This window comes from Carassius auratus, chromosome 17, assembly GCF_003368295.1.
Source record: "Carassius auratus strain Wakin chromosome 17, ASM336829v1, whole genome shotgun sequence".
Classification (NCBI taxonomy): domain Eukaryota; kingdom Metazoa; phylum Chordata; class Actinopteri; order Cypriniformes; family Cyprinidae; genus Carassius; species Carassius auratus.
The window spans coordinates 24,984,763-24,998,520 of NC_039259.1; the positions used below are offsets into that span (position 1 = coordinate 24,984,763).

General features: G+C 35.9%; 1 protein-coding gene across 2 annotated transcripts in view; it reads left to right on the forward strand.

The window, feature by feature from the left end:
• Nucleotides 1–2,471: 2,471 nt before the first annotated feature.
• Nucleotides 2,472–13,758, forward strand: part of LOC113117714 (SAM and SH3 domain-containing protein 1-like) — a 77,415-nt gene continuing 66,128 nt past the window's right edge. Inside the window, exon 1 of one of the 2 annotated variants that reach the window (XM_026286606.1) lies at nucleotides 2,472–3,524. In XM_026286606.1, the coding sequence (XP_026142391.1) occupies nucleotides 3,033–3,524 (492 nt within the window). In that variant the 5' untranslated portion in view covers nucleotides 2,472–3,032. The remainder of the gene's footprint in view (nucleotides 3,525–13,758) is intronic. The other variant, XM_026286603.1, reaches the window with a different exon arrangement.

The following is a 13,758-nucleotide window of genomic DNA, read 5'->3' on the forward strand; positions in this document are numbered from 1 at the left end:
TTAAATCCCTTGCTAAAGTGAATGGGTGCCGTCAGAATGAGAGTCTGAACAGCTGATGAAAACATCACAAGAGTCCAGTCCACCAATTAAAAAGCTGTGTGTCCAGCTGTTTGGACTCTCATTCTGACGGCACCCATTCACTGCAGAGCATCCGTTGGTGAGCAAGTGATGCAATGCTACAGTTCTCCAAATCTGTTCTTATGAACAAACAAATTCCATCTTGGATAGACTGAGGATTAGTAAATTTTCATTTTCGGGTGAACTGTTCCATGAAGGCTTTTCTCTTCATTTTCTTTGTTTGTCACATTGCTGCCAAATGTTGTAAATATGACTATTTCTGAAGATAAACTTGAGAGTGCTTACGCAGTCAAAGTTACTGAAGATGGTGGCTGTGATCTGACTAGACCCCAAAGAGTTGCTTTGCTGTGAAACTTGATCTCACAGAGAGGAGAGGATGCATCAGCCTCATAGCATCTCTACATCATGTATAGATAGATAGACATAGCAAACTACTCCTTCTGTTGCCATGATGTTTGTGTAAATATCTCACAAAACTGCAAATTTCAGTGTTGACAAACTGAAAATCAAATTCAGCTTCTCTTCGATGAGCAGTTGTGTGGTTTTGCACTGTGTGTTTTATACTGTAATCACATCAAAGTCATTTTATTGTATTGGTCTTTATTTTGGACATTTTGTTTCTTTAAGGACCAAAATTAACTATATGCTAGGTGTAAATGTGGCGCACACTCTCTCAGATTTGTCTTCATTGCCAGTTTAATCATATATATATATATATATAATTGACTTTAAATTTACAATGAATATGAAAGGGTGCATTTTGAGATGAACTTGTTGTGTAAATATTCTCGCTTAATCAAATATGAAATCTTTTTCTGGTGAGCCATCTGCTTGGTCGTCTGTGGAAGAGGAAAAGATGAGCTGAAGAGTCTCTGAAATCACTGGCCATCTCTGTACTGTTCGTTCTCTGGTTTCTCTTGCACAAAAGGCAGCATGATATCGTGTTTACAAACTTGAAACATCCATCTACTTTATATATTGGTTAATTTTCTTTAGTCCTGCTAGTGAGATGTTTGTAAAGGAACGAATCAAAAGTATTTCCTCTCTATTGATTATTATGAAAGCGTGCTTTTATTTTATTTATCTGATAGTATACACACAGCATTGTTATTTGAGTTTCCCTGAACATCATTGCTGTACTCCAGAAAAAAAATACTCTCCTGAAAACGGTCAGTTTTGGGGAAGATTCTCCGTGGGGTGGGGTTGCAGGTTTTCTCATCGCAGTCGACTTAATGTACATTTTTATTATTCAGACTTTCACATGAATGTTTGTCTTAATCTGCTGCCACCCAACAGTTTAGGAAACATGTTTATAAGGCATAAATAAATGTAACGGAAAGATGTCTTTACAGCCGTTTTGATTCCACACCTCATTTTGCATACTTTGGCCACTAGATGTCAGTTTTACAACTTGAACTCTCAATTCCGAAGAAATAAATAATAATTTGTAATAGATAAATATAATATAGAAAATAAAAAACATATTTATGTGTATTTCTGCAACACGCACACACTTATACATCATATTTATATATTTTAGATGCCTAATCAAAATGAGTAGGCGTTTTATACACCTGATTAAACAATTTGATTATATTTATAATTTCATTAATACATAATCATTATACAATATATATGCACTGTTTCTGGTTTTTGTTTTACCTTAAAAAAATAAATCAGTGCTGTCGAACGATTAATCGCATCCGAAATAAAAGTTTTGTTTACATAACGTGTATACTGTGTATATTTATTATGTATATGTAAATACACACACGTGCAGTATATATTTTGAAAATATTTTCATGTTTATATTTCATATAATTTATATTATATACAAATATTTTAAATGCATAAACATAACATGTTTTTTCTTAAATATGTACATGCATGTGTGTGTATTTATATATACAAATTAAGTATACACATACATGCATATATTATGTAAACAAAAACCTTTATTTTGCTTGCAATTAATCGTTTAACAGCACTAAAATAAATATATGAAAGAAAATGTATACTCTAAATAGCATTTAAATATTGCATTTATATCACCTGCTTTGATAAGATGGCTATATATATAGTAATTATTTATTTCATAGATGCCTAATGAAAGCAAACAGGAGTAAAAATGTAATAAAGGCTAATATTAAATGTCGATAAATCATTTATTTAACAATATAAGTAATTCCATTTATGTTAACTCTACACAAAACTGTCACGATTACACTTAGTTTGATTTATCTAAGAAACGTTTAGTTAAAAACATTCCTCTGTGGGGACAAATAGCGCTGCGGTTCGTCAAGCGGCCTGCAGGGGGCTCTAAAGTCAAACAGCTGAGAAACGCGCATCAGAATGAAGGGGAGGGAAACTTCAATTTGGCGTCTGTTGAATTACTTAGACGAGCTCAGTCTGTCTGGTTCGCGGCACAGCAGAAGCTGTATCCTCTTTGTTTTCATTTGCCCTGTATATTTAAGGATCGGATCAATGGAAAATAAACCGACACGCGGAAGAAAGCGACTCACTGACACTGGATACAAACAGCGATTCGCCAAAGACGATCAGAAGCTGTGAGGAATAAAGTGTAAGTTATCTGCTGAGAGGAAACCAGCGTCTGTCAAGTTCCCAAAAGCTGGGAGATTGGGTAACTTATTTAACAAAAGATACACTTTTGCGAACGCATTTCCAAACGCGAAAGCTTGTATTCATTGTATTCATATTCTGTGCGTCACGGCAGGTGATGATGCGCTTTAAACTTTGTTTACATGGATTCTTTACACTGAAACCAAATTTGATTTGAGATTTACTATTCCCTCATATGTTTAGGCATGTAACACTCGCCTATTATTACTGAATTCAGCACTGGAAAGTCTTGTTTACTATTGATGGACTGCCAGTGTTGATATTCATAGCACTGAAGATGGCAAGAATGTATGTAACGTTAATGGCTTTTGGGAATGTCCTGTGATTTGGGAATGATGAACAGCGGACCCACTATCGTCTACGAGTGGCTGAAAACCCTCCAGCTGTGTCAGTATGTGGAGTCATTTGTTGACAATGGTTATGATGACCTGGAGGTGTGCAAACAGATAGGAGACCCTGACCTGGATGCCATCGGCATCTTCACTCCACATCATCGGGAAAAGGTTCTCCGGGCCGTGGAGCGACTCCGGGATGATGACAAGAAGGTGGCACCGGGACTGTATTTCACCCTTGAACCACTTCCACATGACACGTGCCCTCAAATTAGTGACTGCAAACAGAAATGCACCAAGTCTTGGGTCAGTTCTACTTGGGACCGGCCCAGGATCGGACTCTCCAATGACTTCAAAGCGTTAGAGAACCACAAGGAGCCGGTGGTGTATCCTAAACTCAAGCTGAAGATAATGATAAGGGATAAGCTGGTGAAGGATGGAATTGACCTGAGCAAAATGCCCTACTCGTATAAAGTGAGTACTAACCTCACATCATTACAGTTCTGGTCACATCTCCTGAAAATGTTTGCACCGTCTCTTTGTTTTGCAGAAGAGTTATTGACATTTTCTTCAGGTTTTCAAAGGTTACCCATTGGCTTGAAATTTACCCACCTGGTGTGTGTGGATTTGGTTTCGTTTTTGGAGTAATAAACATCCAAAGAAAGAAAGGTTGTGTCAGCAAAATGTCGCTTGTAAATGTCATCCATTATTAAATGTTTGTGTGTTGTGGCGGTCGACCGGTGTGAGGTTTTCTTTGTTTGGCCAGTTCTAAATTAACGTTCAAAATGTAGATGAGTTCGTTTCTTCATTAGAACAGATTTTGCTCACCAATGGATCCTCTGCAGTGAATGGGTGCCGTCAGAATGAGAGTCCAAATGGCTGATAAAAACATCATGATAATCAACAAGTAATCTACACCACTCCAGTCCATCAGTTAACATGCGTGAAAATTTTGTTACAAATAAATCCATCCTTAAGTCGTTTTTAACTTCTAACCACTGCTTATGGCTAAAATACACATCCTCAATTCATAATATTGCTTTCTCCAGTAAAAAAAAGAAAAAAAGTCTGAATTAGGAGAGAAATCTACATGGCATCGTTTACAAGCAAAAACAGTCTTTTAAAGTTAATTTAATGTCTTGATTGATTGATTTAATACAAACAATATAGGCTGGGGTGGTGTGGATTATTGTGATGTTTTTATCAGCTGTTTGGACTCAATGCGACGGCACCCATTCACCGTAAAGGATCCATTAGTGAGCAAGCAATGTAATGCTAAATTTCCCCAAATCTATTCTGATAAAAACCAAACTAATCTACATCTTGGTTAGTCCAAGGGGTTAGTACATTAATTTTTTTTTTGAATGACCTGTGTTTCTTTAATTGGCTGGTGCTTATCTCAAAACGTCATGTGAATCATGGCTTTGGCTGAATTATTGGTCCATCACTATTGCAAGCAAGTATCCAAGCAAACCTTAGCATAGATTGGCAGCACATTAAATGATTTGGATATCATCTCCTCTTTGATTATAAACGTGAACTTATTTCTGAGGTCTTGTTGGTCTAGTACAGTATTGTAGCTCCATGTTGCCGCATGCTTGATGCTTTCCAAGTCAGATGATTTTATCCAGCCGGAGACGTTGAAGTATTAGACAACCTTAATTGAAGTCGTTATTCATTAGTGCACTCTGGGGAGTGCAGGCGAGTCTTGGCTCTAATCGATAAACCAGAGAACAAGAACTGTAATCCATTAACTACACTGAATGCTATTAATAGAGGGATTTACTGCACAGTTATCTCCACTGAGCATCATTCAAAGCTCAAGGGCTTTCAAATAATAGGCAGGCCAATGCAATGCAAGTTTAATGTTTGCATGATCAGATTCAGTTGTTATTATAAAAGTGTTGTTTTGGACCCTGAGAAGCCATTAGGTCAGCACAACTCTTTATATTTAGTTTAGTTTCAGTGATTCATTGAAATGACTTTATTGTGCAATGAATAATTAAACCACATGAAGCACTAACTAATGCTTTTATAACATAAAATGCATATGTTTGATCATTTCAAGCATTCACAATATTCTCTTCTTTTCCAATAAAAATATATATCTGAACTTCTTTAAAACAAGATATATTCATTTAAGAAAGTAAAAGTGCATATTATATTTCATTTACCTTATTAGCACAGTTTATTTGAAAGATAATTCTAACACAATTTATTGATGTTTATGCTTAGAACAATATAAAATTGAATTCAGCCTAAATTATTTCTTTGAAAAATATATTTTTATTGTACACAACTGTGATGTTTTGATTGGAAAAGAAATACCGATTAAATTCTTTTTTTTTTCTTCACATTATAAATATTGATAATTTATTAAATTTATTAATGTTTCCCTCTGCATCTTTTATTGTAATGCATCATTTTTTCCTCTTCATATTACTATATATAATAAAAATACTAATTAAGATTTTATTGCAGTATTTCTGCTGTAGAGTTCAACATTTCAAATAAATCACATTTATATTTAAAAATAAGCATTGCATTTTTTTAGTAAATTGAGTCTCGCATAGTTTTTTTTTTATTGTAATGCAACGCGTATTTTTTCCTCTGTGTATCAATATATGTAAAAAAAAACTGTGGAGTTCCACAATTTAATGATAAATTATATTTATAGTTACATTTAAAGTTAACACATTTTTTTATAAAGTTAATTGTGTGTCCATCTCCATCTTTTATTGTAATGCATATTCTTCTTCCTATTATCAGTATATACAGGTACATAAAAAAAAAAACAGTGTAAGAATTTTTTCCAGTATTTCTGCCAATGAGTTGCACATTTTAAATAAAAATGACATTGACAGATCAGTATAAAGGTTACACATTTTTAAATAACTTGAGTCCCTATTGTTATGCATATTTTTTCCTCCTGATATCTGCATATATAATAAACAGTCTTCATCAGCAGACAGGGACTCCACCTGTAGCAGAGCGCTTGTCATGCCTCAGCGGCGAGCTGTCACTGGACTCCACCACCGCTTTTGTTCTTGTCCGAGTCGTGTTTCCATTATGCCGTCTTATCAGCACGTTTATCAGTGACGGGTCTCTGGTGACAGATGGCTTCATTGCGCTTTGAGCTTAGAGAGCCATTTAATGTCTCATGCCATGCCAAAGTCCTCATTATCATTACTGTCATTTGCATTTGCAAAGAGTGGCCCACTTTAAAAATGTTTTCCCTTGCTTCCTTGGTTTCACGGTATGCGAACTGCTGCTTCCCAAATTGTCTTGCAAATTGAGATGTGTGTGTGCTGCAACTAACAACGTGCGCTTGAGCGAGCTTGATTTAAACATGTATTTGTGGCTTATTCCAAAGCGTATCTTTGGACTGAGAGGAATCTGAACTGAAGAACTGCATTGAACACCAAAATGATTTAATTAACCTAGTTGTGCAAACCCATACTGTATGCTGTTAGATTTCCTACAAAATAGGATTTTTTTTGGAAGAATGTTCTTTGCAGAGAATTTGAGTTCAACCGTCATGTCTTTTTTTTTTTTTAGATTTACATTACATTACATTTAGTCATTTAGCAGATGCTTTTATCCAATGCGGCTTACAAATGAGGTCAATAAAAGGAATCAAAATCAATGCTGTGACAATTTCTCAGTTAGCTTAATGCAGCTTTTTAATTCTATCATAAAAAGAAAGCCAATAGAATAGAAAAAGAATAGAGCAAGCTAGTGTTAGAGGTCTTTTTTGTTAATTGTATAATAAATAAAAAGAACAGAAATCAATAGAATACAAAAAAGAATAGAGAAGCTAGTACTATTTATATGTATTTTTTTTTAGTTTTTTTAAAGGGGAAGATGTTTTACACACACACACATACACATACACACACACACACATATATACTATATATACTGGCTAAATACTTCAGAAATGTTATTATTTTTGAATTCTTAGTAAATTTTTTGTGTTATGTGTTAAATTTTATTATATACAATTCACCAAAAATCACACAGAACTTAAAAAAAATATATATATATATATATTGAATATTGTAAATGTTTTACCAGTCTTACATGAACATTTTTCGAAGTGTAAAGTTGTCCAAATAAATTCTTAGCAATGCGTATTACTAATCAATAATTAAGTTTTGAGATATTAACAGTAGAAAATTTACAAAATATCTTCATGGAACATGATCTTTACTTAATATTCTAATGATTTTTGGCATTAAAAAAATCAATAATTTTGACCCAAACAATGTATTGTTCACTATTGCTACAAAAATACCCCAGAGACTTAAGACTGCTTTTGTGCTCCAGGGTCACAATTCCTTTTTTTTTTCTTTTTTTCTTTTTCATGTGTATGCTTGATGCTAACAATGCCAAGATCATGAGTTTAATTACAAGTAAAATCACCACGATTGAATTGATAAAAATGTAGCCTATGCCTTCAACACAGTGTGCATTTCTTCTGATAAAAGGTCTTTGGTGTGACAAATGCATGAATGTAAATGTAAATGCAAAAAAGACTTCAGATATTCACCTTTGTCAGGTTAGTACCAGATTTAATTTATGACAGGAATGAAAATGAGGTTGTGTGAGACTGAAGTACGCTGTGTTCAATGTATTGTACTTTTGTTCAACAACATAATTGTTGTTTAGCTGACATTAAATGACATTGTGAAAGTTGTAAGTTGTGAAAATTGTTCTCTAAACAACAGTAAGTCTGTCTGAGCGTGTACTCCCTGGACATCTGCAGTTTGCTTTGTATCAGCACAGAACATGACACACACAGCCTGTGTTTAGTGTGTTTGGATAACTTTTGGCAGTGGAAAGTTGATAGTAGGTGCAACTTGTATTCTGTCTGACCTGCATTATGAATGGAGGAGGGTTCTTGTGCTGGCTTGGTTGAAGTGTTCATTCCCAAACTGGTGTCTTTCCGAAAAAGCTTGTGTAAGTGAAGCGTGTGTCACAACGGATGAATCGTGTCTGGTCAGAGTGAGCAGGTCCTTGTGGCATGTGGCAAGAGAGATCAAGGCATCAATTGCATATTCTTTCTGGCTTCATTAGTGAATCAGAAGGAGTCTGTCTCTTTAGATTAGGAAGCAGGGTCCTGAGTTTTATTCCACATGGCACTCTTTTAAAAAACTGAAGCGTTTCATACGTTATGCAAGTAAGCTATGCTCAGGTTGTTCAATGCATAACCTTTTGGATATAAATGTTTCCCAGAATCGTCTGTTTTGCCTGATGGACTATTGTTGGAACTATATTTCCGGACAAAGCCTCTAATCTGGTGAAGCTGTATTTTGGAGCTTTGTTGTTTTGGCCTTTCAGATCGTGTTTTTTTGGATCCATGTGGCTCGTCGGCATGCTGGGCTTTTTGCTAAATCACTTTTCTTCATCATATGTGAGTTGTGTAAGAAAATGCCTCGCACTGGGGCTTAAAACCAGTTTAAGGCACCAATTTTCATGCTGTAAAACATTTGGTGACTCTTCTACATGTTTAAATTAGTCTTTACTGTCAAACTAATTAGTTTAAGGTTAAAAACAACATTCACATCTCATTTTATGCCTGCAATGAGACTTGTTTTTGAATCAAAACAGAGCTGGGGTATATTCCAGAATGCAAGGTTAACTTACCATCTGCTATAACTTACTCAAACTTTGCTAACTTGAGGTATGTTGATTCCAAAAACCTGTCTGGGAGTACGTTCATCAACCCAGAGTAAGTTCACTCTCAACGAAGCGATGAATCGATGAGTCACTATAAAAACTGACGCTAAGAAAAAGTGCGCCATACTGCTTTATTATTCTTCTGTTCAAAGGCCGTTTGCATGCTTGTGGTTGTGCAATCATTTTTCTTTTTTTTCCGTTTGATCTTTAATTCTTGAGAATAAGAATTATATTGTTTGATTGTTGTTCATAATTTAATTAAATCATATCAGATGTCTATTTTTATTATAGAAATGAATTACAGAAAATGCAGATGATGTGAGATGATAATATAAAATTTAATAAATATATTATATAATAAATTAAACATAACCTTGTCGTAATGGTGTTTTAAAATGTATACAGATAAATACAGAATTCTGGCATGAAACTCCAGATGGCACAGTCCGATAGGTCTAACCAGAGACTATAGACCCTTTTACAAATGGTAAACAAGGTGACGTATTTGTGTGGGCGGGGCTTAGCTGGAGGCAGAAAGATTCCCCTCAACACTTGAACGAACGAAAGCTAGCGAGTTTTCTTAGCTTGTTTTTTTAATAATGGCTGGAGAAAATCTGAATAATCTGCTTTATCTGAATATTTAAGGTCACTCACTGTCCGGGACCGCGATAATTATTTGAAAAAGTTAACTTTAACGGACGGAACCAGATTGATCGACCTGTACACAATCACTCATTGGATGGACGATCTGACAGGATTACCTCCGATTGAGTGGCCTGACATCTACACTTACCTGATAGAGAAACTGAGCATTTATAGTAAAGAAAACTGAGGGCGTATAAATCCTTAGATTAAATAAAGAGTGACATTACAGTAAAATTATTATTAAGATGTAAATATTTTCTAGAAATAAAAATTCTGAAGACTGCAAATTAATTATAAACTTTCTGTATTTATTCTTTCTTACCATGTTCTTAAATTCCGATCACAATTAATCACAACAATGTATATAAAATGTTCTCCGTGGATTCTGGCAACCAACAACTCAACAAGACAACATTTTAAGCTCCTTGAGTAGCCGACCCTGTGTTGGTTTGTATTAGCCGCCTCCAGTTTTCCGTTTGTTTTGCCTCCAGCTAGCGCCGTGACGTACCTGTGACGTCCGCGCAAAAGGGGTCTATAGAATGGCCAAGACATGTCACTCGTACAGTTCTGAATGTCAAAAAATGTCATGCTTAAAGAGCCAGTAAGATGAAAATTCTAAGCTTCTTATCACTGTTTATAAGTCCTGTACAATAGTTTTAAATCCATGCAAGGTTAAAAAACATTGTCATTTTGTCAAAATATCATTTTAAAATTACCTCAATTCTCAGAGATCCCCAAACGGTTCGCGCGAAGCTGTTCAAAAGATTCAGTTTCCTTAAACCCCACCTTTCAGTAGCATACTGTGTTATGATTGGTCAACTGACATAGCAATCTTTAACAAAATGACTGTGTTCCCCTGAAATACATTGCATTCTCTCCAAAAAAAATACATTGCATTCTCTCCAGAACATTTGCAATCTCCTGCAAAACTATTGTTCATCCAAGAAACTTTGCGTTCACTCCCAAAACATTTGCGTTTTCTTGCAAAACAATTGCCTTCCCTGAGAAACTTTGCATAACCAAACTGAGCACACAACTTCACAGTAAACAATGCGTTAGCATTAACATATAGTTCTAGCGCGACATACTGATAAGACGCTCGGGAGAAAACAAACACATAACTTAAACATACTTACAGGTTGTGATTCGGAGATGCTTGTTGGTCCAAATAAAGTTGGTAATGAACCCTCTTTTATGGCCGAACGCTTAGAAAATCCCGCTTTGAACAAGGATTAGAAAAGCAGTCATCAGTGAAATGTTGTGAACACAACAAAAGGGGTGGGGCAGGTCAGAGTTTTGTTTCTCCCAAGACGGTAGGCGGAGATTATTATGCAAAGTGTTCCTAGTGACGTAGATAGAGATGGGCAAAAGATTTGAAATCTATAACGACTCTTTTCAGCGGTTCAGAGTCGACTCCTTACTTTAGAAGCCAATAACTTTATAAATCGTGTACTCTTTGGTTTAATTACTTTGCACATTGTTTACACTGATGGACAGCTACATCATACACTGTAATACAGGTCATTTTTGATTTCCCATCTGTGTGGCTCTTTAATATGGCCTCTCAATCGCAGGAAGCCCCGCCTTCTGAATTAAAAGAGCCAATTGCTAATCGGTAAAGTCAGCGTGTCACTGCAGCTGCCATTAGAAGTCCAGGCTGCTATAGAAACAGTCAGCGTTCTTTTTATATATATATATATATATATATATATATATATATATATATATATATATATATATATTAGTATGCTAACTATATGTTAATAAAATACAATATTGTGCGCAATCTGTCACACCCACTGGACTCTGGTCAGTGGGTCACGAATGCGCTGATAGTTCTGAAGTGAACTAATCCTGAAACAGAACCTACTCCGGAGCAGGTTATGTTCAGAGTGTAAGTTGTTATGGCATATATACATTTAATTCTTTATAGAAAGTGGCATTTTGGAGCTTGACAGCCTCAGTTACTTTTATAGCATGGAAAAATGCAACTTGCTTGGCTCATTTTGTGTTCCACACACATTTCTAAGGCTTTCAAACAACACCAGGTGAGTAAACGTTGACTTCTACAGACCTCAGTTTTTTGAGGACTGAGAGAGCAAGTGCACCGATTCTCCACCGGATAATGTTCATAAAAGATTCAGGCACAAACTGTAAAGTGCAGCATTCTGGAACGCATTTAATGAGTCACCGCGGCACTGACCTTTTATTAGATCGGAGCAAAAGGTTTTTGTGATTTGAAACATTTCTCTCGGGTTTCTGTCTGGCAGCGGGCGCAGAGACATTTTAGAGGTGCACTTGAATGACCCGTGCTTTAAGGACAAACTACATCATGTTTTGGACTCATACTTTGTGTTTGCTGTTTTTGAATCCGAGTGAATCTGTTCTCCCGTCAGTTTTAAACTGGAACAGATAGCAGGCTGGCAGCGAAGAGGCCGTCAGAGATGTGCTTTCTGAATGAGTCTGACAGAAAAACTGCAGAGGGACTTCAGAGCTCTTTTGAGAGGATTTTGCATTTAAGTTTCTTTTCAAAAACACCCAGTTAGCAGTTTGCTTCTTTTTGAGCTCAGATTAATGTCTGGATGGAAGTGCGCTGTGATCTCTGTGTGACCTGAGGGTGAGGGGTGAACCGGCCTCCCAGCAGTGACCCCAACGCTTTAAGATTACTGGATTTTGAAGGATTACCACCCAATATGAGCGTTATTTCACATGAACTTATGGCCTCACAACAGCAGTAGTGCTTAAGACCTACTTAAACGTCTGATTGGTCATTATAGTGCTGTTTTTCTTCACTCTTAAGTGTGAAGCAGAAGCTAGGCAACTTTTTTTGTATGGTAGTAAAACTCAGTCTCAACGGTGTTGTCAGTGTAGTGAAGTAACATTAGGTTTGTGATGCATGTAAGAGCATAAACGATCTGTTCTTTCTGCACTATAAGACTATTTAATGTTATTTGCAAAGTGAATATTTCCAGATGCAAATGCACAACAGTGCACAAATTCAGCCATTGCTAAATGCCATTCCTAATTGAATACAATGTCTCTTAAGACCAAATTAACCCATAAAATATATTTTTGCTGTAAATTCAATGAAAATATATTATTATGTATATTAAATAACTATGTGATGGCAGTTTTGGGATGAATTTATTAATTATTTTTTTTATTATTATTATTTTTTTTTAATCCAATATTTTTTTTTGAAAACTATTTAGTTTAGTAGAGTGATAACTATGAATATCACAATATCGTTTTTTGTTGGAAATGCAATCCCATTCCCATTGGTCTTTGCATTAATGCACATTTGCATAAAACTAGCTTTTTGCAGTTGCTTTGTTGTGGCATAATGCTGTCATTGTGCGCACATCCCAATCATTTATCGATGTTACTACATATCAACCATTTTTGCAAAGGTCTGGAAATGGCTCAGGTTACGCCGGTTGCCAAATACTGCAATTATGAGCAAATGTAGAAAACACGTGTACAGTCTTCACAACACAGACTAGATTTGTAGAACATATTCCGCATCAAATCGATGTTGATGGATTATCTTTGACAGATGTAACAGGTCCAATGGCATTCTGGGAAACTGGGATGTGCTTTTTTATGGTGGCTGTCCTTTTCATTGTCTGCTCCACCGCACAATCAATTTGTGGTGCTGCTGGACTCGGTCTTTATGCATGGATGCTTTGAACAGGCACATACAGTGATAGTGTGTTAGTGGAACAGTTAATATAATAAACAATGGCTGTAAATGAACTAACAGCATGGGCAGGAGAGGGTGCGTTTAATCGAAATATGACAGTTTGGTGTGTTACCATAACAAGCCAGTTCATAGGAATGTCCCAAACACTGATGTTACTCTAATGCCATTTTAATGCACAACAATGATTGAGTCTTTCATCTGTTTCTCTGCTTTTTAAACCGTTGTGCCATGTTTAGATTTTTCAGTATGAATCACTCTTCGACATATTCTACATAAGTTATAATGCATGGATGCTGTACACACCCTTTTAGTGGTTAATTGTTCAGAGACGGGGCGTTTTGCTCCTCGTCCAGCATCTGTTTTAGGTTTCTGTGAGCAGACAGATGGGATGGAGATCCTCTTTAATGCACACTTTAGCCGAACAAACACAGCTGTGTGTCGTGATGTTGCTGGCTGCTCAGAAGAGCTCTTCAACACAAGAGTCGCTCGCTGTTTAACGGCCCTCAAACCTCCATAGAGTTGTGCTACACACAACAAACACACTTAAAAGCCATGTGAAATCAAAATGAAGCCTTTTAACTTTTTTCAATTGATGTCCTTGCTCTTCCTGTTCACGATAAATGTCCATTAAAAAAGTCATAATTTATTTGCTTATAAAAAAGAATAACAATTGAGATG